The sequence below is a fragment of the Passer domesticus genome, chromosome 22 (genome assembly GCF_036417665.1).
Source record: "Passer domesticus isolate bPasDom1 chromosome 22, bPasDom1.hap1, whole genome shotgun sequence".
Classification (NCBI taxonomy): domain Eukaryota; kingdom Metazoa; phylum Chordata; class Aves; order Passeriformes; family Passeridae; genus Passer; species Passer domesticus.
This window is the reverse complement of record NC_087495.1, coordinates 2,692,726-2,717,894: the sequence shown is the minus strand read 5'-3', so window position 1 is coordinate 2,717,894 and position 25,169 is coordinate 2,692,726. Positions and strand designations below refer to the sequence as shown.

General features: G+C 51.4%; 1 protein-coding gene across 9 annotated transcripts in view; it reads right to left on the bottom strand.

The window, feature by feature from the left end:
- Positions 1-822: 822 nt before the first annotated feature.
- The window catches only part of CCDC30 (coiled-coil domain containing 30), a 37,713-nt gene continuing 13,366 nt past the window's right edge, over positions 823-25,169 (bottom strand). For 6 of the 9 annotated variants that reach the window (XM_064397468.1, XM_064397466.1, XM_064397475.1 and 3 more), the window contains 19 exons: positions 23,665-23,780; positions 21,730-21,822; positions 20,952-21,058; positions 20,005-20,197; positions 16,256-16,354; positions 15,480-15,620; positions 13,677-13,814; positions 12,724-12,881; positions 11,190-11,430; positions 9,516-9,689; positions 8,684-8,893; positions 7,964-8,121; positions 7,386-7,533; positions 6,781-6,902; positions 5,184-5,325; positions 3,204-3,340; positions 2,807-2,918; positions 2,007-2,074; positions 823-1,428 (listed from right to left, as the gene is read on the bottom strand). In XM_064397468.1, coding sequence (XP_064253538.1) covers positions 1,218-1,428; positions 2,007-2,074; positions 2,807-2,918; positions 3,204-3,340; positions 5,184-5,325; positions 6,781-6,902; positions 7,386-7,533; positions 7,964-8,121; positions 8,684-8,893; positions 9,516-9,689; positions 11,190-11,430; positions 12,724-12,881; positions 13,677-13,814; positions 15,480-15,620; positions 16,256-16,354; positions 20,005-20,197; positions 20,952-21,058; positions 21,730-21,822; positions 23,665-23,780 — 2,768 coding nt within the window. In that variant the 3' untranslated portion in view covers positions 823-1,217. Of the gene's footprint in view, positions 1,429-2,006; positions 2,075-2,806; positions 2,919-3,203; positions 3,341-5,183; positions 5,326-6,780; positions 6,903-7,385; positions 7,534-7,963; positions 8,122-8,683; positions 8,894-9,515; positions 9,690-11,189; positions 11,431-12,723; positions 12,882-13,676; positions 13,815-15,479; positions 15,621-16,255; positions 16,355-20,004; positions 20,198-20,951; positions 21,059-21,729; positions 21,839-23,664; positions 24,714-25,169 lie in introns of those variants that run through there. The other 3 variants (XM_064397473.1, XM_064397472.1, XM_064397467.1) reach the window with 2 other exon arrangements.

Genomic DNA, 25,169 nt, shown 5'->3' with positions numbered 1-25,169 from the left:
CCTGGGGTCTGGGGTGGCCCAAGGCTCAGGGGGGCTCTGGGGCAGCCCAGGGCACAGCCAGGGGGATGGGGATGCACAACTCCCCCAGGCAGTGCTCACACACACTGCAGGGTGCAGAGGAGCCCCCAGGCACAGCCAGGGCTCTGTGACACAGAAAATCCCAGGGAGAGGTTCTGTGCACCCCAAAGGGCTCTGGGGAGCCCAAACTGGCACAGCCAGGGGTTGGGGGCACCCAAAGGCAGCACTGGGGCCCGGGCATGGCACAAAACAGAGCAAGGGGTGGGGACACCCCCCAGAATGGACACCAGAGCTTGGGATACCCTCTAAGGGACAGCCAGGGGCAGAGGGGGCACACTGAGGGGTCCAGAGCTCCCTCAAACACACAGGGAGCACAGAAAGGCCCATGAGAGGCACAGCCACACTCTGTTCCCACCTGGTCTGCAGTTCTGACCCTGCTGCTTCTCTCTTGGCAACCCCAGACTCCCTCCACTCCCTGTTTTGCATGGCCTGACCCTGTCACTCTCACCCAAGCATCCTCAGAGACCATCTATTCCAAATGTATCTCCTTTCCTTCCCTGGATGCTCATTTCCCTCCTCTCTTCTGCCCCTATTCCATTTCCCTTTCCTTCCATCTCCCTCTATCTCATTTCTGACCCCTCTGCCCATCACATGCTACCCCCAGAGCTTCTCTTTCCTCCCACCTTCCTTCCCTACACACTCCCACCCTCTCCCCAGTGCTCAAATATTCTGTTCAGCTCTGCACAGAGCAAAGGGAATGCTGAGAGCGTGGAAAAGGGGCAATGACAATGTGTGGGCATGGGATAAAAGGGAACTTCTGTAAGTTTTATTTATAAAATTGATAGATTTGGACTGGACAGGGGATTAGGGCTGAGGGAAAACACCCTTCACCCCACCCCTCTACCACAGGACTGATTTTATCTACAGATTCCAGCCTCCAGTGGCTCTGGGATCATACACACATTTACAGGTGGGCAAGTAAAAAAAAAAACCAAACAAAACAAAAAAAAAAAAAAAAAACAAAACAAACAAACAAACAAAAAAACCAAAACCACCCCACCAAGCTGTGGAATCATTTAGTTGGAATATATCCCAGCAATCACGGGGTCAGTCCATTTGAGTCCATTTGGCAACTCTCTTTGCAGGCTCTGCTGCCCCATGGCCCAGGAGCTGCAGTTGAGGTCAGGCTCATTCCCAGCTCAGCTCTGCGAGCCCAGGCTGTGGCTCTGCTCGTGCACAGGTGAGGCAGAGGGGGCTGTGCTGTCCCCAGGAGAGGCCACGTTCAGGTAGCCGATCTCTGAAGGCTGTGAGGAGGACAGGCACAAGGAAAGATCCTGGCTCTCAGCCTCTCCCTCAGGCTTGGTGCTCTGCAGGGCCTTCAGGGCCTCTGGGAGATCTCGGGGTGGGAAGCTGGAAATAAATTTCCATTTTCTGTCATTCTGTGGAGTCTGAGTGACCCTTACCCAACACCTCTGAGCAGCACAGAACGATACTGATGCTCTTCTCTTGGACCAAGGCTCCTCCTCCCAGGGACACCCTGAGCCAGCCCAGAGCCTGCTTGGACCATCCTCCACCCCAGCAGTGCCTGGGGCTGTGACCAAACCCCCAGAGCTGCATCTCCAGGGCTGCAGGGTCCCTCTGCCTCCCCCTCATCTGGTTTGGCACGGACTGGAATGGAGGAACACATCCCAGAGTGATGTGGGACACAGCTCTGGCTATAGAGCATAAAGACTATAGAGTATAAAGACTCCTCCCTGAGCACCAAGATTTCTAAATCCCACAGTGCTCCCCAAAATATTCTGAAAACTGGACTTCTCCATCCCATCAGCTGACAGGCTTCAATACCATTTTCATGCCATTTTAATACTATTTTCCCTAAAATTTGACCAAAAGCTAACAAAAAAAAAGGCCTCTGGGAGGTGAAAGCTCAGGGTGGAGCAGCCAAAATGCTCAGGGGCTCCTCCCTGGCTCCCCCCACCCCACGGTACCTGGCACGAGGAGGAGGCAACCCCCTACTCTGTGGTGGGCGTTCAGAGCCAGGAACCATCTTGGAGTCCTGCAAGGAGGAACAGAGACTTTGAAAGGAGGAGGTACAGGTCACACCCTGAATTCCAACAATTCCTGGTCTTCCAAGCTCTCCCCCAGCCTCACTGAGAGTCCAACTGCAGCCCCACAGAGGTGCTAAGCAGAGATTTGGTTGTCCTTTGGGTGTAAATTTATGCTAAAAAATCCAAACCAAGCCCCACCAAGGCCAGGTGAGCCCCAACCAGCCCTTTCCCCCTCAGCAGCTCATTTCCAACCTACCTGGGTTCTCTCCAAATTAAGTCCCAATAAACTCCCAAATCCACCTGGGTGATTTGAAAACTCTCTGATTTCCTGGATTTTCTCCATTTCTCCTGCCAAAGTTCTTCATTACCCACGGCCAGCTTTCACTCAGCTCAGGAATTATCACCCAGCTTGGCCTGAGGAGGGAACATTCCTCCTGGCAGGAGGAGCATTCCCAGTCTCACACACAGGGCTGGATCTCCTTTCCTAGAGCCAGCTTCACAACTGAGGCCTTTGAACAGCTCTAAAAGTGAGATTCCTGTCCCTGGAAGGGGATCCCATGGGCAGCAGCTCAGGGATGAGCAGGAGCTGAGTGCACGGAGCCTTCAGCTCCTCACAAAGCCCCTCCTCACCACATCTGTCCCCACCTCCTACATGGGAGCCCTTTCCATCTCAAGGGATGGATGCAGCTCCTCCTCAGCCCCTCAGACACCAGGTTCTGTGACTCCTGCTGGGCTCTCACCTCTGTGCTGGGAGTGGGGCTGCTCCTGGCAAGGCGCTGGGAGGAGCCCACGTGGCTGGAGAGCTGCAGCTTGTCCTGCAGCCGGGCACTCTCCTCCTCCAGGATCCTCCCTCTGCACGTGGCACAAAGCACAAGTTATTTTCCTTCCAGCCATGCTCCATTTTCAAGTGGGAATTTTCTTTTCCAACCTCAGAGCTGTTGCTCTGCACAGCCTGCAGCTCAGTGGTGAGGTCTTGGATGGGAAAAGGGGATAATTACATCCCTAATTGCAGCCATGAAAGCCACTGCACCAGTGGCTGGGCCACAGTCCAGACTTTCCTCTGGAATTCTTAAGAGAAAGAGGCACAAAAGCAGGAAAAGGGAGAATCCCAGGGGATGGACATCAGCAGGGGCCTACCTGCTCTGCAGGGAGGGAATCCCAGACCGGAGGCTCCAAGGGGACTCCTCCTGGTCTGATATTTTTTGGAGGAGCCGTCGCCTCTCCTGGAGTAATTTCTCATTCTCAGCAGTGATCTGGGCAATCAGCACCTTCCCCTTAGGGTGGTGGAGAAGGAAAGAACAATCACCAGTTACTCTTGACTCTTCTCTGTCACCATGATATTTTTATGAAGAACCTTTGCTAGGATTTTTCTCCTATTCTAGCTGAGAAGCCTCAGAAAAGAAATGTAAACAATAACAATCTGATGGCTGTGGAATGTGGTCTGGAGATTGTTTACCAACAGGTGTATCTTTGATTGGTCCATGTGAGATGTTTCCACATGACCAGTCACGGTCCAGCTGTGTTGGACTCTCAGAGAGTCACGGGTTTTTGTTATTCATTCCATTCTTTCCAGATTTCTGATGGATCCTTTCTTTCTGTTCTTTTTAATATAGTTTCAATATAGCATTTTTAATGTAATATAATATCATAATATAATAAATCAGCCTTCTGAAACACAGAGTCAAGATTCTCATCTCTCCCTCGTCCTGGGACCCTCAAACACAACCACACTTCCCTGTCCTCTGCAAACCTCAGGGCTTTCCCAAGGGACCACCACCAAGGGTGCCAGCTCCTAAAAGCTTGGAGTCACCAGCCTGCAAGTGCTCAAGAGCCACGTGGATGTGGCACCTGGGGACATGGTTTAGTGGTGGTGGGGGATGGCTGCACTTGCTGAAGAGCCTCACCTTAAAGTTCTTCTCCAACCTCAACGACTCTGCAATGCAATTCCCTGCTTGATGTAAAATACCCCAAAAAGAGGCTCTGGGGTTACTTCCCAGCAGGAATTGCTGAGGCAAAGGAACATGGAGCCCAGCCAGTGTCAGGCTGGGATTTGAGGATGTGGCTTCCCCCAAGGGCAATCCTGAGCCAGGAATTTCCTTTTGGCTTTTTGTTAGGACAGGTTGGTGCCCCTGGTCCCTTCCTGCAAGGAGGGACTTTGGACAAGGGCCTGGAGTGCCAGGACAAGGGGGATGGCTTCCCCCTGCCAGGGGCAGCATTAGATGGGATACTGGGAAGGAATTGTTCCCTGGGAGGGTGGGCAGGCCCTGGCACAGGTGCCCAGAGCAGCTGTGGCTGCCCCTGGATCCCTGGCAGTGTCCAGGGCCAGGCTGGACAGGGCTTGGAGCAGCCTGGGACAGGGGAAGGTGTCCCTGCCATGGCAGGGGGTGGGATGAGAGGAGCTTTAAAGTCCCTTCCAACTCACACCATTCCCTGAATCCATGATCACTTTCACAGAATCACCAAATCCCAGAATCACCAGGTTAGAAGAGACCTTAAAATCATCAAGTCCAGCCCAGCCCCAACACCTCACCTAAACCCTGGTACCCAGTGCCACATCCAGGCTTTGTTAAACCTCCAGGAATGGTGACTGCACCACCTCCCTGGGCAGCCATTCCAATACTTTATCACTCTTTCTGTAAAAAACTTTTCCTAGTATCCAGCCTATATTTCCCTTGGTGCAGCTTAAGGCTGTGTCCTCTGGTTCTGTCAGTGCTGCCTGGAGAAAGAGCCCAGCCCCAGCTGAGCACAGGCACCTTTCAGGAGCTGTGCAGAGTGATGAGGGCACCCCTGAGTCTCCTTTTCTCCAGGCTGAGCACCCCCAGCTCCCTCAGCTGTTCCTCACAGGGTTTGTGTTCCCAGCCCCTCTCCAGCCTTGTTGCCTGCTCTGGATGTGCTCCAGCATCTCAATGTCCTTCCCAAACTGAGGGGCCACAACTGGACACAGCACTCAAGGTGCCCAGCACAGGGCAGAATGCCCTCCCTGCTCCTGCTGGCCACACTGTTCCTGACCCAGGCCAGGACCCCACTGGCCTTCTTGGCCTCCAGGGAACACTTTTGGGAGCAGTGAAGCCTTTGCAGCCTCCCCTTGCAGGAGAAGCCCTGGATGTGTCCTCTCACCTTTTCCACTTGGAGCTTCGACTCGCTGAGCTCATTCTCCAGCTGTTTGATCCTGCTGTCCCTCTGTTTCACCTCGTGGATGAAAGTCTCCTTGGCCCTGCGGATCTTGTCCTTGTGCCTGAGCTGCATCTCGTTGTATTTCCTGGGAAACAGGGACAGCCAGCAGGCTGTGAAAGGCACCTTTGCTCGGGCTCACCACCCAGGCAAGAATGTCCTGGGTTTATTCAGGCTCCTCAAAGCCCAAACTCGGAGCCTCAGCCATCCCCCAGCTTCCCCTCCTGCCCAGAATGAGCACATGGACTGGCTGGATGCTTTCACTGATCACTTTGGGGGTGTTTGTGTTGGAAAATTTAAGTGTCAACCAAATGGAAGTTGATACAGGAAAAGGACCCAAAGCATTTCCAAAAGTGACTCCCAGCTTTACAAATCCTTGTGCTCCTCCCTCCCAGCTCTTTAAAACAAACAGGATTATAAGGGCATCAAAACTAGAAGTTCCAAGGCAAAAATAATTTGGTTTTGTTGGTGGGGATGTGGATGGTTAAGGGAATGTCTTTTGAATGGGAAGAAAATTTAGGAAAATCCTCTAAGATCACCAAGTCCCACCATTCCTCCAGCACAGCCAGGGCTACCCACTAACCATGTCCCCAAGTGCCACATCCACACATTGGTTGGAAAATTAAGAATTCAAAACAGCAGTGGACAGGTCAAGAGGAGCAAGAAGAGATACTTCAGTAGGAGTTTCTTTGAGTTAGGACACTGGGGACAAATATTTTTCCCTCCTGACACTTCTGTTTTTTGCTCTTCCCCTCTTGTCAATTTGGGCAAAGTTCTTGTTTAGTTTTATCCAGTTGGGATAGAAGGGAAAATAATACCAAGAAAGAAGAGAAATTTCTACCATATAAGGGATATTTGCCCATATTTGCTCAAAATTAATAATAAAAAAGCTACTCTGCTTCAAATTAACCAAAAGGGCTCTGGGGAGAAAGAAGCAGCTCCAGGGAGAGTCTTGGCTGACACCAGACCCAAACCAACACCCAGACCACCCTCCTGTGCTGCCTGCAGCCACCAAGCAGAGCAGGAGGGCTGGCAGAGCTGGGAGTGCTCGCCTGGAGAAGAGAAGGCTCCAGGGAGACCTCAGAGCCCTTTCCAGGGCCTAAAGGGACCCCAGAAGAGCTGGGGAGGGACTGGGGACAAGGACCTGGAGTACCAGGACAAAGAGAAATGGCTTCTCCCTGCCAGAGGGCAGGGTCAGATGGGACACTGGAAAGAAATCCTTCCCTGTGAGGGTGAGCAGGCCCTGGCACAGGTGCCCAGAGCAGCTGTGGCTCCCCCTGGATCCCTGGGAGTGTCCCAGGCCAGGCTTGGAGCAGCCTGGGATAGTGGAAGGTGTCCCTGCCATGGCAGGGGGTGGAACAGGATGGGCTGTAAGGTCCCTTCCCACCCAAACCTGTCTGGAATTCCCTGACAGCAGACATGGGGAGTGAGCTCCCTGCACACAGGGTCAGTGGATTTAGTGCTAAAAGCCTGAATATTGGATAGGAAAACCCACACCACAGCCACATCCAATAGCAGACCCAGGCAGGTTTTTGGGCATTACCTGACATAGAGATCCTTCTGGTTCAGGAGTCGAACTCCTTCCTCATACAGGGCCTTGTTCTCCTCCTTCAGCAGTGCCAGCTGCTCCGAGAGCTTCTCATTCTCCTTCTGGCACTGCACATGCTGGAAAAGGGCTGCTTTTACCTTGTGTGTGTGTGGCCCCAGCTGGAGAGGCCCCTCTGCCTCCCATCTGCCTGGTCTCCAAAGCTTCTCTCTCATCAATCCCAGTGGTTCCCACTACAGCCAATATCCAGCCAGACCTCTCCCTTCTCCCCCTAACAAGCAGTGGGATTTTATTGCAGAGAGAGGCAATGAACCCTCCCAGACAATGGACTCTGACAAAATTTCCAAGCAAAATCTCCAAGTTCTGCGAGATAAATGGAAGGAAGAAACCACCAAGCCCTCCTGTGCCCTCAGAGCTGCATCCAGGAAAGCAGCTGGCAATGGGACACTGCTTTTCCTCCAGCTCCTGTGAAACCAGTGAGATCTGCAGGGGCTCAGCCCCTGATCAGATGTTCCCCATGCCAGCAGCTCCAGGTGCAGATCCCAGCTCCTGAAGGTCCTGTTGCCCCTTGTATGATGAGGAACCCCCTGACTGTCACTCACCTCACCAGCATCCAGCTTCTTGTCATCCTGCAGGACGTGCAGGCTCCTGGCCTGCAGCTCCACGTGCATCCTGGCCAGCGACGCCTCCGCCTCCCGGGAATGCCGGAGCTGCTGCCTCAGCTCCTCCACCTGCTGCTCCAGGAGCCTCCTGGAACACCACAGCTGACTGTGAGAGCTGGATGTGCCTCCTGCCCCCAGGTGTCTGTCTGTCACCCCAAACACCACCTTGCTGCTCTTGCCCTGGCTGACACGGAGGGGATAAAGGAACCAGCACGTCCCGGGTGTGCCACGTCCCAGTGACAGAAAGGGGGGATGACACACTGGGATCATTCCCCCCACAGGGAAGGGGCTGCTGGCATCACTGCACTGACAGGAGAGGCCACGGCCCTTCCAAGGCAGATGAAGCTTCTAATAATATTTTAAATCTCAGGAAGGGGGAACCCCTGGAGAACTCCAGGAATAATGCGGGTCCAAAGGGAAGACAGGAGGTCAAAGCAGTGATTTGGGTCTCCCTGAACCCTCCCAGGGCAGACAGGAGCTGCTGGAGGGCTGGCACAGCCCCTGCACAGCACAGAGACCTTTTCAGCTGCTCCTCATGAAGTTCCTGCTGCACTCGAGCTTCATTTTCCCGAGCCTCCTTCAGCTCCTCCTCCAGGAGCTTCTTATCAGAAACACGGGCCTCTGCCAGCAGCAGCTGGTGCTGGGAATCCTTCAGCTTTTGCTGGAGCTTTGAGACCTTGGATTAAAATGGACATAGATTAAATTTTCTGAATGTACAGACCAGTGTCTGAATCAGATCCCTCTGATTCCCCAGTGTCTGAGGCATGGGAAGGAAAGATTTCCTTGTTTTGGCTCTAAGTCCATTAAAAGCAAAAGCTCTGGACTGGCTGCCAGATTTTGGACCAAACACTAGGTCATGAAATCCCAACAATCTTTTTTCAACCCAATCTGATCCTGCTCACATCGAAGAGAATCCAACGATTCCTGCAGGAGCATGGCAGAATCAGTGCCATGGAAAACACAAGGTTTTGGAATTTTCCAGCCAGTTAATAGTAGGAAATCTTCTCAGCAAGAAAAAGATTGTTCCTGTGCCTGTCAGCCCCACTATCAGTATTTCAGAGATATTGGGTTATCAGACATGGCTTCTATTGCCTTGATTATGCTCCTGCTAATTACAGGCTTTTTATCCTACAATATTAAGCCAAAGGATCACAAAAAGGAATTTGGGGAAGCAAACCTGCTTGCTTTCTGCACTAGAGCTGCACAGAACTGTCAAACACACCCCAGCTTACACTCACCTTCTTTTGTGCTTCTCCTGCTCTGGATTTCTCCTGGGCCAGCCTCTCCTGGAGGCTGCTCCTGAGCTTATCAGCCTGGGAGCACTTGGAGAGCTCCAGCTCCAGCTCCTTGACCTTCTGCTGGCTCCTGTCCCACTGTGCTGAGAGGGAGGAACACGTTTCTGTGGTGTCCGAGAGCTTGGCCCGGGCCTGCTTCAGCTCAGCTTTGACCTGAGATCCCAGAGGAGAAATCAGATTTATACTTCAGCACAAATCAGCTGGAATGGCTTGGCTAGGGAAGGGGGACAGGATTTCAGAAAGAGGAACCACAGAGGAAGTAAAGCATGTTTTGTTTGGATGCAGTGAAATTTGTCACAGAATCCCAGAGCACTTTTGGTAGGAAGGGGCCTTAAGGATCACTTGGTTCCAAACCCCCATCATGGGCAGGGTTTGGAACTGAGGTGTTTCCACTATCCCAGGTTGCTCCAAGCCCCATGCAGCCTGGCCAGGAACATTTCTGGGGATGAGGCACCACAGCTTCTCTGGGCACCCTGTGCCAGGGCCTGCCCACCCTCACAGGGAAGGATTTCCTCCCAGTAGTGTAACGCTGCCCTCTGGCAGTGGGAGCCATTCCCTGTGTCCTGTCCCTCCATCCCTTGTCCCCCGTCCCTCTCCAGCTCTCCTGGAGCCCTTTAGGCCCTGCAAGGGGCTCTGAGCTCTCCCTGGAGCCTTTTCTTCTCCAGGTGAGCACTCCCAGCTCTCCCAGCCTGGGGGAGATGGGCTCCAGCCCTCATGGCCACAATCCCCATGGAGCTGAGGCAGAGCACACTGGGCAGCCTGGCTCTGTCCCTACCTTGGTGCATTCCTGCTGGAGCAGCAGATTCTGCCTCTGCAGGTCGGCGTTCTTCTCCCTCTCATACCTGAGCTCCCTCTCAGCAGAGCTGCACAGGTTCTGCACCCGCCGCAGGTCCTGGCGCAGCTGCTGCAGCTTCTCCTCCTGCTGCTGGAACCTCTCCTCTGACAGGCCCTGCAGAACAGCACAGGTGACACAGAAATTAACTTTAAGGCAGGATAAAGGTGATTAAGGAAGGCAGAAGGCAGTAGGATTTAAAGGCATTGTGCAGGAAGATGCATAAAGCCTGCCATTTCTCTGTCCTCACACCATGTCCTGCCATTTCTCTGTCCCCACACCATGTCCTGCCATTTCTCTGTCCCCACACCATGTCCTGCCATTTCTCTGTCCCCACACCATGTCCTGCCATTTCTGTCCCCACACCATGTCCTGGCATTTCTCTGTCCCCACACCATGTCCTGGTCCCTTCTCTGTCCCTGCAGGGCTTTAAGAGCCTTGTGGATGTGGCACTTGGGGACATGGTTTGTTGTGAGCTGGGTTAATAGCTGGACTTGATGATCTCAGAGGCCTTTTCCAAGCTCAATGATTCAATGATTCTCTCCATCACCTCAGAGAAGCCAACACAGCTCCTGAGGCTGAGGGGGAAGAGGTGAGAACCTGGATGAGGGAACAAATCCCTGTTGAAACAAGTCTGTCCAATCAAAGCAAAGCCACTTTGCATTCTTGCACCAGAGTCTCACTCAGGCAGGAGTGACACAGCCAGCCCAGCTCCCAGAGGGATCAGGAGCAGGAGAAAGGTGAGTCCTGGCAGCAGGACAGGAGCAGAGCAGGACACAGCCTGGACACTGGGAGGTGTCACTGACAGTCTGCAGTGGCTCTTGGGAGGTAACTGATCTCCTCAGCTCACTCACCTTCCCAGCACACACACCAAAGCCTGGGCTGCACCAAAGCCTTTCCTTCCAGCATCACTGTCAGCCATCTCATGATCTGCATTCCCACTTTGCATCTTCCCCTTCGGCTCTTGGAACCAGATGGAATTCACTGAACACCAAATCTGCCTTCTCAGATAATCCCCAGGTACCTTTCCCAAGCTGGGAAAAGCCTTGATCCAGCACTGTGGGATCTGGCAGTGTCAGTCATCCTGGAGGTCCATTGGCTCCATTGGTTTTGTGGGGTTCTCCCCACCTGTCTCTGTCAGGATCCCTTCCCACATCCACTGCACTCCCTGTGTCCTGCTCTGCTCCACCTGGATGATCTGCTGCTTCTTGGATACAACTGGACTCCAACCCTCTGCTTCTCATACAGACCACCCTGTCCTCTTTTCTCTCCCCAATCTTTGCACAGAAGCTGAGCTCCTCCTCAGTCTCCCCATCCCGAGTTCTTCCATCATTTCCTCCCTGTTTCGCAGGGACACCTGCACCTCCCTTTCTCTTTCAGCTCGCAAGGTGAGAAAGATTAACAAATTCCATTTAAATAACTTATTTCTGCCATGTGCAATCAGTTCAGTTTATCCAAATCCCCACCACATCCAAAAGCACAACTCAAGAAAATGAACACATCCCTAATTTCCAACCACCACTCACACCACAGGGCTGACTTCCAGCCCACTTCAATTACATTTAGCCACTCAATTAATGACAAAAAGCAGGGTGCAGATGGCAAAGCTGCCCATACCTGTTTAAGGCTCCCCTCTAAACTGCCTGCCGAGCTCTGCCATGGGAGAAACCTGTTCTCCCTCTGCTCCAAGCCTGGGGTCATCCTCCTCGTGTCTCCACTGGGGCCCTGCTCCCAGGCACTCCGGATGTCACACCTGAGCTGGGCAATTTCTTCAAGCAACAGCCGCTTCTCTTCACTGCTCTCCTTGAGCTGCTTCTCCAGCTCCTCCTTCTTCTTGTTGCTCTCTAGCAATTCGGAGCTTGAAGGAGAAATAGTAAAGGAGAGAGATAACTACACAAATCCAGGGAAAACGCCCTTAAAGGGGGAAAACTTGGGAGATGATAGTCCAGTGAAACCCTCAAGCTCCAAAGGGGATTCAACCCTGCGTGCAGCAGTTCTGGGCAAGGGTCAGTCTCCCTGGGACACTTCCCACAAAAGCACGTGTGTCCAAAGGCTCAGCTCCCCCAGGAAGAGGTTACAGGCTGGCTGAAGAGCCCTCACAAAGGCACAGGAGCTGCTCTGGACTCAAAGGCACAGGGAAGCACTGGAACAGGGGCTCAGGTGTCCCAGTCCAGCTGCCTGACTGATCTTCACCCAAACTCCATCTCCATTTTCTCCATCCAAGATCAAAGCTGTGGCTCCCTCACCCCTGGAAGTGTCCAAGGGCAGGTTGGATGGGGCTTGGAGCAACCTGGGAAGTGGAAGCTGTCCCTGCCCATGATGGAAGCTGTCCCTGCCCATGACAAGCTTGAAGATCCCTTCCTCCCCAGAACAGTCTGGAATTCTGTGATTCTATGTCCTGGATGTCCAGGCACTGGCACAGATGTCCAGGCTGGAATCACCATCCCTGGAAGTGTTCAAAACACCTGTGGATGTGGCACTTGGGGACACGTGTTAAGAGTGAACATGGCAGTGTTGGGGAACAGCTGGACTCAATGATCTGGAGGGATTTTCCAGCCTGAATGATTCCATGATTCCTTAGCAGCTCCCTGCTGCCTTCTCCTGGTTGTACTTTATCCCAGGACCAGTAACACAGGTCACTGCAACCATACTGGATTTAATCCAAGCTTTTAGTTACTGAGGACAGGTGAGCACCTGAGCCCAGATGCTCCAGCTCCAAATTTCTCCTGCTCTACTCAAAAGGGCAACACCTGCTGACCCCTCCCCTCCAAAGACACCCAAATTCCAAGGACTACCCATATCTCCAGTGGGACTAGGACTACCAGCTGCTGCCAGCAGTGAGCCCTGGGGAGCCCAAACCCACAACAGGAGATTTTTGAGACCCCCTTAGTCGAGCTTCAAGGGGAGAATCCTCCTCTCTAAGGACAGTTCCCATTTAGGCTGCTCAGAATCTGGAAGAGCTGCAGAAAAAATCTTTAATCCAGGCTGATCCTGACTAAGGAAAGTCACCAAAATCAGAAATGCTGACCCAACATGAAGATGCCAGGCCCTTTTTTGCCAGAAGCAGCCCCATGGGAAGTTGGAAAAGGCTCAAAACTTAATTCAGCAAAGACAAGGAGCAGAAAATACCACAGGCTTTGTTAAGGTTTACCAGAGGCGTTCTTGTTCTTCCCTCAGGTTTTTGATCTGTTCTTCCAAAAACACTACTTTAGCCATCTGTTCCTCATAGGTCTTTGCCTCTGCACAGGGATCTTCCTGTTTCTGCTCCACTTTGGGTCTCTGTTCTCTGTCTTGCAGGACTTCAGAGGCCTGTAAGGTCAGAAAACACCATGACTTGGATTTCCCTTGCCCTGATGGAAACCTTTGGAGCCATACAGGGCAATCTGGGGTCTCCAGCAAGACATGGCTTGTGATTCTGTGGCTAAATCATTGCAGTTCTTCCCCCTCAAAGACACATGTGAGTCCTTTTTCCTGCATGGAAAGTAGCTGTGTCTCAGCTACCACCAAGCCATGGTTCTTTATTCGATTTCATCAAATCACAACTGCAGCTCCCAGGGATTTACAGCACATGCCAAAGCTCTTTACCAAAGCAGCAGCTCCTGGCAAACCAAGAGGGGCACAAAGTGTGGGTTCAGGTGGCTCTCACAGAGGAGCTCCAACTCTACCCCCAACACCTCCCTAGGGATGGCTTCCCACTCACCTCACCCTGTAACACCAGGTAACAGCACACCCTGAACGTGAGACTTGAGGAGAAGATGCCAAGAAAATAAAAGGGGCAGGGAAGGAGGAATGCATCAGGACAGAGGAACTCGCAGCTGAATCACAGCTGGAGTCTGCCCAGTGTCAGATCTGCTGCTCACCTGTGATGGACCCAAATCCTTCAGACACAAACACCATGATCCTCACTAAACACCAACTTTGATTGCTAAAGCTTTTTAATCAACAGCTCTTCCTGAGCTTTCAGTCCCAGGTATTTCCAGATATTTCAATTGTAAGGCATCTTATTTACAGCAGGACAAATTTTCTCATCTTTGAGCAAGACACCCCAGCAGCTCCTGCCTGCATCAGGTACCACAAAAGCTGGGAATTCTTTCCATGTCTCACCTCTGGATCTAGCACAGCACTGTCTTTGTGCAGCTTCTCATGGGACACATCCCCCAGATCCCTGCTGGCTGATGTTCTCTGGAGACTTGGGAAGGTGTTTATGTGGCTTGTGAGCTCTGAGTGGGAGTCAGGCAAACCCTGGAGAGGTAACAACAGAGTCAGTGGATGGAACACACCCCAAAGGACAAGCTCAGGAAAGATTTCTCCTCTTAATTGTCCAAAAATCTCTTAAAAACAAGGAGAGATTTCCAGGTGACAGAACCCAATGATTTCATGCAAATCTTGTTTCCAGCACTGCTGGGAAATCATTCATTGCAGAACAGCTGCTCCATCCAAAGGGAATGAGCCCATGTGGGAAGCCAGGAATTCACCAAATACATGCAAAGGTCTCTATGCTAAAGGCTGTTCCAGTTTAACACAAGGTTCAGGATTCCATCTCCCCCTGATCCCTTTGATGAGAAAACAGTCCCTCCTTCAGGGAAACCACTGGCCAGTGGGTGGCTGAATTCCAGCCAGACCTTCAGGGATGGATGATTTGGATTCAAAGATCCCTGGATCACGAGTAGGCTGAACTACTGGGAGGCAAGGGCTCCAAAAGGACTCTTCCCATTTTGCCCACCATTCCCCTTTCCACGTGTGTATGGACAGACTGACCCAGCCTCTTCCTCCCAGCCAGGCTGTTTTCACCCCAAGCTTTGATCCCGAGTTTCAGTGTGGATTTGTTGCAGCCCTGGCCTCTAGATGCCACTGTTCCTCCAGCAGCGCCTGAGTCTGTGGAGTTCTGCCAGCAGCTCAGGACTTCCATGGATTTTCACTTGAATTCAAGGAACTGACAGCACTCACAAACTGATCTAAGGCCTCTCAGAGTGATAAAAAATGGGATTTGTCATGGCTGTGCCCCCCCATTGCCAGGTCCCTTTGTCCACAGATCTGTCAAACTCCTAAATTTTTACCCTAATTTTCAGTGCTTGTCCTGGCAGCCTTTTGACAATTTTGCTGGCACCACTCACTGTCCCTCCTCTGTGGCCCAGCTGGAATACAAGAGTTCCAGCAACATTCCCAGCAGGGAAACCCCCAGAAGCTGATTTAGCATCTAAATTGGCTCAAGCCAAGTGTGCCAAGGCCCTTGGGGAAATCCCCATCTTTGGAAGTGTTCAAGCCAGGGTGGAGGGGGGTCTGAGCAACCTGATCTAGTGGGAGGTGTCCCTGACTAGAGCAGGGGTTTGGAACTAAGTGATCTTTAGTGTCCCTTCCAACACAAACAATTCTATGATTCTATGATATTTTTATCTGAATATATATAAATACATACACTTTGAAAAAAATTTTAAATGTGTTTTCTGGTATCTCTTACTAGATCCTTACTTTAAGGAAGAGTTGCTAGTACTTTGCTTTTTTTTGGGATGTTTTAATAATTTATTGTGCTGGGATCCCAGCAGGATGTTCATTTTGCTCTGGGGTGTTCTGAAATTAATGCTTGAGTCTGAAAACTCCCACTGCCCTCTGGAGAATCAGGGTTTGGCTACAAAGTGGAATTACTTGAGGATTTGTAGTTGGATTCAATCCAATCAAAGTTGGATTTGGTATGAGATTCACTGAAAGGAAAGTAAGTTCTGGAGTTAGAGATGATGCCATGAGAGCAGCTGGATTGAAAACCCTCCCCCAAAGGTTTGAAAGTGGCTGGGCTGCAGAAATGCATCAAGAGTTGCCAGTCAATGAGTTTGGGGAGCACCTGGGGATGCTTCATGGGGCACCCAAAGGAAGCTGGCTGCTGCAGGGAGTCCCAGCAGGGGCTGGACATACCTGGCTGCCCAGAACCACCTTCTCAGCCTTCAGATCTTCCCGCAGCAGCTCCAGCTCAGAGGCCAGCTGCTTCCTCCGTTCTCTCCTCTCCCCCAGCTGACTTCCCAACTTGTCTATCGTTTCCTGACAGCTTTCCAACATCTGGAACAAGAAAAGTTCAGAGTCACCCCCACAATATTGTTTTCTCTACTCACAGAGAAGCAGATTTCAGGATATGTGTCTTCTAGGAAACAAGGAGAGGAGAAAAACGGTTCTCAAATGTTTCCAGTGGAATTCCTACACCTCTTATCCAGGGCTCACAGAGCCTCCACTGACCCAAAACACCTTGGGAAGCTCCTCTCCCATCTCTGGCTGGCTGACACACCAGGCAGATGCAATTGTTGGGCTGGCAAGGAACAATGGACAGGAAAGTTAACCCAGAACCTGATGGGAATCAGCTTTAAATGTACCTACACATCCCCTGGTTTCACTAAACCCTCAACAAGAATTGAGCACCTTCACACAGATAGAAACTTCACACTCATGGGGAGACAACAAACTCCTCAGCTGGCAGAGCTGAAAGGCAAGACAGCTTCCTAAGGGGAGAGTTTTCATGGAGATCATGTGGGCTGATTTCCCCCAATGATCCATCCACCTGCATGAGCTGAGGAGCTACAAATCCTCAGGAGAGGGAGATAAAGAATCCCCAGGAAAGGGACACTTCAGATGCTCATTTAAGATGCTCATTTAAAACATTTCTAAACAGAACAGTTCATTTCCCAAGGAAAAGCTCTCACCTCCTGCATCTCCTGAGCTCCAGATGTCACCTGCTCGTTCCCATTCATCTCGCTTTTGTTCTTCTGCACCTCAAACAACTCTGCTTCCAAACTGGTGATCTGAACATGGACAAATCCCAAGTTAAAACCAAACCAGGACTCACAACTAAATGCACAGCTACTCCCAGAGTGCTCCTTGTGCTGCTGTTTGGGATAAGGCCCATGCTGGAAGCAAGGAGCAGGAGGGGATGGCATGGCCAGCTCCAGCTCATCCCTCATCCTGCTGCTTCCAAAGAGGAAGGAGCCATCTGGCCTCAAAGCAGAAAAAGATGGAATTCTGCTCCACAAAAGGAATGGAACAACCCAGGCACATGGTGAAAACTCAAAGCTTCCACACATTGTGCTGCTCCCCCAGCATGGAGGACCCCAAGACACCCCAGTTTAGGTGCTGGGTCATCCTTGTTCCCTGTGCTCAGAGTGCTGATCTTATCCAAGTAGATGTTCAGCCTGGTCCATCAGGACTCATCCTGGTCCCTTCACTGCTCACAGGAAGTTTTCAGTCACTCCTGAAGGGCTCCAGGGTCTTGGGATTTGGGACAGCAAAGCACTGATCTCTGTAACCACTGACTTTTGCTCCTCCTGGCACCTCTGGGCAGGTGGGAGTTTGGGCAAGGTCTCACTCTGTGTTTGGAGCACAAAGTTATTGGTCCTGAAGTTATAAAGGTCTCAAAGGAGCTCTGAGCATCCTTTGATGATAAGGATCATCCCAGAGGAGCAGCTCAGCTTCTCTTCCCCATTAGGAAGGGTCCCCACAGACTCCTTTCCAAGATCCAAGTCTTGGCACTGGCAGCCCCTCTGCTCCACTGCCAGCTTTCCTTTCCTCAGGCTTGAAATCCAGTTTGGGCTTATTTCTAAAATCCCTGGCTGGACTGTCCAACTGCCTGAGCTTGGCTGGGACACTAGAGGGAGATGAAATCCAGCTCCACATAACCCCAGACTGGTTCTGGAGGTCCCAGAATCCCAGAATGGTTTGGGTTGGAAGGACCTTAAAGCCCATCCTGTTCCACCCCTGCCATGGCAGGGACACCTTCCTCTATCCCAGGTTGTTCCAAGCCCTCCTCAGCCTGGCCCTGGACACTTCCAGAGGTGGGGCAGCCACAGATTCTCTGGACAACCTGTCCAAGGCCTCACCACCCTCACAGACAAGAAATTCTTCCTCAGATGTAATCCCAAAGCCAATGAAGTACCAAGTCCCTGCCAATCCCAGTCCAAAGCAGCACCTCAAAGCCCCTGAGCTCTCCCTGAGGAGTTCCTGGCACCAGCTGGGTCTGCTGGAGCTCCCAGAAGGGAATGGTCTCCAACACCCAGGAAAGCTGCTGCAACACTGCTTTTTAAATCAAAGGTATGAGCTCACCAATGTGTGAAAAGGTATTAAAAGTGGGGTGAAACACCCAGCCCCACACAGAAGAACTAAAACCCCTCTCCTTCTGAATGACTGGATGATAATTTGGGGTTCAGCAAGGCTTTGGAGCTCCAAAAGGGATCTCAAATGCAAAACACACCTCCCCTCCTCACCCCCAGTCAGCCTTTGGTCAGAAGCTGATATCCAGCAATGCATTTCTTTAGTCTCCATCCAAACCATTAACTTTTAAGCACTTCATTTGTGCTCCCAAATCCCATGCCAGCAGCAGAACAATCCTCACTCTGTATCCCACTGTCCTGATCCTGAGTCACAGTCTGACCAGCCAAGGCCTCTGCAGCTGTGCCAGGACCAGCAAAAACCCTCCCAGGTCCTTCCCAGCCAGGGCAGGCCTGGAAAACACCCAGCAGCCCTGCCTTGCCCAGGCTCCAGCCCCCTCCCTCCTCATCTCCAGGGCTCTTAAAGCCCCCTGGGAATGCAGGACACAGCAACCTCCAGCTCTGCACAGATTAAAACTCACCTCCTCATCCATCCCACCTCTGCTCCATGGCCCTGCACCCCTCAAAATGGTTCTTGAGAGCTGCCAAGCCTGTGCAGACAAAATGCCTCACCTCTCCCTGGCTCCCAAGCATGGCATTCCCAGGGATCTGTGTGACACCCCACAGAGCAGAGCAGGGATTTGTCCAAACTGAAACACACTGTTGGATTTGTGGAGGGCTGTGTTCACTCTGGTCCAAGGGGGAAGAGTTTTGTGTGAGCTGAACAAGCCCAGGTTAAACCAAAGCACTGCCATGGGACAGACAGACAGACAGACAGACCCTTTCCATCCCATCCCAGAGCTGGCCCGTGGCTCCTCCAAGACAGGAGACAGACATGGTGCCACTGGTACCCTCATAAAGGTATTTGAACTTGCCTTTGGCCAGTTTTTAGGGGCTTTTCCAGAGGCTGCTGACTGGGAATTCTGCATCTCTTCCTCTAACAATCCAGCTTGGAGCTGTGTATCCATGAGGGATACCTGGCACCACCTCCAACACCATGTTTGAACCCAACACCAACTGTTAGGACACATCATTCCTCACTGAAAACTGAGGTGAGGGGGGCTAAAACCTCACCTCAGAAATCCCCTAGGGACACTCTGCACTGGTGCAGCTGCCAGTCAGGAAAGATGGATCCATCCAGGCACACTGCAGAGAGAATTTCCAGCACAGACAGAGGGCAAGAGCCCCAGCAAGGAAGAGCTCCTGGCCAGGCAGCAGAGCCTCAGTCCAAGGGAAGGACTCCTCAGCCAGCCTTTGTGGGGACAATCCCACCTGCCTACCTGGGCAGACCAAAGTGTTTTCCTCTGTTCTCTCTGGCTGTAAATCCTCCAGCTGCTCCCTCTGTAAGGGATCAGGTGCCCTGGCAGTGATGCTCCACACAGAATTTCCCCTGGGGAGGCAGTGCCAGCCCAGCCTTAGTGCCAGTGCTCCTCACATTTGAGCAGGAATAGATCCAGGTAACCCTGGGATGAGGGCACCAAAATCAAGTAGGACCCAGGTTAGGAAGATGCTGCTGAGGTCACATATTGATCAAGACTGAGCAGAGCTTCTCAGGATGGATTCAGAGCTCTTCCAAGAGAGGTGACCAGCCCCACTCACAGCAGCTGCTGCACCACAAGAGAGGAATAACTCCCTGTCCCTCAATTTGTGTGTTCAGAGGGATGTTCCCAGGCACTGCAGATCCTGGGCCTTCACACCCAGCACCGTGTGACAAATCTCCAAGATCCTGTCCCTGGGGGAAAGCCAAGGTGCAATTTTCTGCCACCAGGACACTTAACTGCTGATATTTCCTGGGATCAAGGAGCATCAGTGCCACAGACAGCAGGGTCAGATGGGATATTGGGCAGGAATTGTTCCCTGTGAGGGTGGGCAGGCCCTGGCAGAGGGTGCCCAGAGCAGCTGTGGCTGCCCCTGGATCCCTGGCAGTGCCCAAGGCCAGGCTGGGCAGGGCTGGGAGCAGCCTGGGACAGGGGAAGGTGTCCCTGCCATGGCAGGGGGTGGGACTCCATGGGCTTTAAGTTCCCTTCCCAGTCAAACCAGGCTGGGATTCTGTGAGGGGGACCAGGAGATGGAAAACACAACACTGCCATAACGGGAACCTGCACTTCCAACCAAGAGTCATTTACTCCCTGCTGGTACTTTTTCCTTCCCCCTCTCTCCCAAACCAGCAGATTTTTCTGGCTGTTTTTCTTGTCAAACCAAACACAGCAGCGTGCAGGGCTAGGTCACACATCATTCTGTTTTTCCAGTCAGAGAGAAAAGTAGATGGAATGAAAGAAACCCAGATCTTGTCTCTCCTGTTCCTTACTCACTTTCTGGTGCAGCCCCTCCACCTTGCTCTCCAGCTGCTGCTTCTCTGGCTTGGTTTGGATCTGTGTCTCTCCCAGGATTGACTCCAGCTCCTCGTTGTGCTCAACCAGCCCCTCCCGTTCCTGCTCCAGCTTCTGCAGCTTGTGAAGGAGCTGGGAATTCCTGCCCTCGACGCTCTCCACGGCTTCCCGGCACCTGCACACCAAAACCCAGCATCACCAAGGCTGCACCTGCATCCCAAGGTTGTTCTCACACTGTCCTGCTGATTTCCAGTCTCACGTGCAGCATGGCCTGTGCCTGTCCTTGTTTAGATGGGATCTACACAAGGGATGATGAAGGTCTGGCAGGAAACAGGCCAGGCACGAGGCTGCCAAAAGCACAGAGACAACAGCAAACTCAGCTGCCGGAGGTGGAGAACAGGCTTGGGAGTCTGAAGGGAAAAGGGTCAGAGGGCTTTTTGAAGAGGATCAGCTCCCCTTTCCTCCCTGAACCTGCCAGATGAGGTGCAGCACCTCCTGAGCAGGCACTGAGAGAACAAAGCTTTGAATTCCCTTAGAAATCCCTGTTTACGTATTTATGGTTGAAAGGCAGGTGTTTTGGTGCACTCCTGGAGAGCAACCAAATCCAAAGAAAACTTCCCAGCACTAAAACAGGTTTAAAATTATTTTTAAACAACAGTTTTCTTTTTGTCTGTGGAGAGCTCCAAAAGCCCAACTCTCTTCTTTTAGGAAAGCAACAAACTGGAGGAAGTATCAGCATTTAACTGGAAGAAGTGATTCCTCAGGACTGCATCTCCTCCAAATCTTCCCATTTGGGAGCAGAAGAACAAAGTCCTAAAGAGTATTTAAAGCAGTTCAATAATCAAATAATCCTGCAAGAGAGAGCACCAGATTCACAACACCAGGAACCAGTGGAAGTACAAGGGGTGAAGGATTTCTACACCTGTCACCTTTTGTGGAGAGTTTCAGCACCCTGATCTCCATGTTCCTGATATGGGGCAGCTCTGCTGGCACCAGGGTCTCCATCAGCTCCTGCTTCTTCCTGTGTGCCCTGTGCCTGAGAGAAAATCAACATTAGCACACAACTAGGATTGAGATCAAAGAATCTCAGGATGGATTGGGCTGGAGGGACCTTAAAGCTCATCCTGTTCCATGGGCAGGGACACCTTCCTCTATCCCAGGTTGCTCCAGCCTGGCCTTGGGCACTGCCAGGGATCCAGGGGCAACCACAGCTGCTCTGGGCACCTGTGCCAGGGCCTTACCACCCCCACAGCAGGAATTCCTCCCCCACATCCCATCTGACCCTGCCCTCTGGCAGTGGAAAGCCATTCCCCCTTGTCCTGGCACTCCAGGCTTTGTCCCCAGTCCCTCTCCAGCTCTCCGGGAGCCCCTTCAGGCACTGCAAGGGGCTCTGAGCTCTCCCTGGAGCCTTCTCCAGGTGAAACCCCCAGCTTTCCCAGCCTGGCTCCAGAGCAGAGGGGGTCCAGCCTCGGAGCATCTCCCTGGCCTCCTCATTCAGCTCCAAGAGCTCCCATCTTTCCCATGTGAGCACAGAGTGACTCCAAGGCCACGCGCGTCTCTCAGAAATAAAACACACGAGCCACATCAGCTCCATCTCCTGGCCCTAGGAGCCCCCACAACATCCATGTTCTTACAGCCAGCTAGGGTCTGGGATGCAGAGGGGACCATGTTTTTCTGGAATGACAAAGAAAGAGCCCTTGGAAACACCTGCAGTGAGGCCATTCCAAGTCCCTCTGCCGCCGGAGGCTCTGGCCTCTCGCTCCGCTGGTACTCACAGATCTCCTCCTTCAGCTGCTCCACCTGCAACACACAACACCTGCTCTGAGGTCTGCTGAACATCCATTTTCATGTTTATTATTCATGTATTACTGTTCCTTATCCTGAGGGATTGGCTGAGATCCTGTGGATGCTCCAGCTGCTGAGCGGCCTCAGATAAGGAGCAGCAAAGTGGGAATGCTGCTGCTCCAATCCATTAAAGGATGATTCCCCTGAATTTATTTCACTTCCTGCCCACACCCACATTGTGTCAGATTCCAACTGCTATTTCTGAGGACACCTTTCAGTGTTTTCCACCCATGGGATCAATGGAATTCCATTACCAGCAGCAGCTCTTCACCCCACAGCCACAGCTCATCCCAGGCCAACTGCCCAGCCTGTTCCTCCCCTACTCTTCATAACCCACAGGCAAGAAAACACCTTTCAGGACACCAAGCTGCTGTAGTTGGTGATAAATCACATTGTCTACTTCTATAAATTAAAAATTGGGAGCTCCCAACTTCTGTGCCAACAGTTAAACCCCAGTCCTAAGGAGTAAAGGGAATTTGCTTTTAGCTTAACATCTGGCTGGAACTGATCTCAGTCTGGATAAATTTTTTCCTGTTCAATGTTCAAAATATATTACATGTATCTGTATGTTTTTGTCTGTATAGACATACATTTTTTAATATTTTATTTCTATTTTTTTATAAGCTATACATACATTTATGTATCCAGAATAACTGAAAGTAGCAAGGTCCCACAGCAAGGAAAACATTATTTGGAATAAAAAAATAAGAAAACAGAGGGATTTGAACTAAGTTATCTTTTTTTGCAGCTCCAGAAAGAGTCTGTGCTGTAAATACAAGGCTTGAGGTGACAGACATGGAAAAACCAGCAAGTTTTTAAAATGCAAGGAACAAAACTATTTAAAAAAATCTGTGCTATAAAAAATACTGTAAAATTCTGAACATTTCAAATGGGAGTAAGCCCCATTAAAGATATTATCTGATAAATATTATTTGAAAAGTATCTTCTCAGAGATATTTCTATTAATTTAGCAATACTCATTTGACATGAGAGAACTGCAAGAAAGCATGAGCTCTCAGTGCTGGGATGGCAGAGGCAGGCTCTCAAAGGCTGATATAAGGAAATCAGGAGATAAGAACAGCAGCAGATTTTGTGCCCAGTTACACATTGTAACAGCAAGCAGACTCTTCTATCCCTTCCCTGTTGGCAACCTCATTAAGGAATTATCTGGTTGATAGTTCCTTAATTGCTCCTTAATTCTAGGTGGCATTTAGAGAATCCCAGCTGTTTAACACCAAGCATTTAACTAATAGTAATGTAATACTAATGTCAGTCATTTCACTAAGGGGACCCAAGAAAACAAGCAAATCAATCAATGTGGCTCAGTTAAAAACCAAAGGGGCTGAGAGGAATCAAAAATGAGCATAAATTTCAAATGCATTTCTAACCAGCTGGTGGGGGTTTTAGGCTAAACTTAGGTAAACTGAACTCTTTAATCCAGTCCAGGGCAAGGCACACACATTCCTTACTCTATTTACACACTTGAGTTGGTAAACCCTGATCAGCAGGGAGCTGATCCCTCTCCATGGGCACAGGAAAATGTGTCCCAAAGTCTTCAAGCCACCACTCAGTTGGAGTCCTTCAAACTCCTCCTGCATTGAAGGAAGCTCCCAGAGCTGCATTCTGCCCATTTCCCAAATCTTCCTGCTCCACAAACCCTGACACAGCCAAACTGCAGCTCTGGAAAGACTGGGCACAGAACAGGGAGGGGAAAGGGGAAGGCAGGGCAGGTTTGGGAGCAGAGATGGCTTTCAGGAGCCAGCCCAGGGCTGCTGGCTTGGCTGGGTGGATGCTCACCAGCTCCAGGAAGGCTTTCCTCTCCAGGTCGAGCGTCTGGACCCGTGCCCGCAGCGCCAGGATCTCCTTGTCCAGCCGGCTGCTGTGCTCCATGGCCCTCTGCAGCTCACTCCTGTCTGCACACACAGCACCAGCAAGCGTGGGCAGCCAGGCCCTGCCTGGCCATGGTCCAGGCACGGATTCCAGGCTGATCCCACACGTGGGAAAGGTGGGAGGCAGCATGGACATGTCCCACTCCCACTGGGAATACATCCTGTATCCCCTGGAAACTCATCCTGCATCCACTGGGAATACATGGGAATACAGCCTGCATCTACTGGGAACACACCCCATATCCAAGGGAATACATGGGAATACATGTTACATCCACTAGGAACACATCCTACATCCACTGGGAATACATGGGAATACATTTTACACACACTGGGAATATATCCTGTATCCACATGGAAGCACATCCCACATCCACTGGGAGCACATCCTGTATCCCCTGGAAACTCATCCTGCATCCACTGGGAATACATGGGAATACAGCCTGCATCTACTGGGAATACATCCTGCATCCACATGGGAACACATCCCACATTCACTGGGAACACATCCACTGGGAACACACCCCATATCCAAGGGAATACACGGGAATACATCTTACATCCACTGGGAACACATCCCACATCCACTGGGAATACATAGAAATACATCCTGCATCCACTAGGAACACATCCCATATCCACTGGGAACACATTCCACATTCACTGGGAATACACGGGAATACATCCTGCATCCACATGGGAACACATCCTACATCCATTAGGAATACATGGGAATATATCTTACACCCACTGGGAATATATCCTGCATCCACATGGAAGCACATCCCACATCCACTGGGAATACAGGGGAACACAGCCTACATCTACTGGGAATACATCCTGCATCCACATGGGAACACATCCCACACTCACTGAGAGTACATCCCACATCCACTGGGATGTGGGATTCCATATCCACTGGGAGCACATCCCGCATCCACATGGTAACACATCCTATATCCCCTGGAAACACATCCCACATCCACTGGGAACACATCCCACATCCACTGGGAACACAACCCACATCCACTGGGAACACATCCCACATCCACTAGGAACACATCCTGCATCCACTGGGAGCACATCCCACATCCACTGGGAACACATCCCACATCCACTGGGAACACATCCCACATCCACTGGGAACACAACCCACATCCACTGGGAACACATCCCACATCCACTAGGAACACATCCTGCATCCACTGGGAGCACATCCCACAATCCCACATCCACATGGTAACACATCCACATGGGACACATCCCCATGGGACACATCCATGTGGGAACACATCCCACATCCAGGCCCTCTCCCTCCCACAGCAGAGGTTGATGTCCCTGGGGATCCAGGTTCAACAGCAGTCCCTCCAGCATTATTCCAGGGATTCAGTTTACCTCTGGATCATGGAGGTA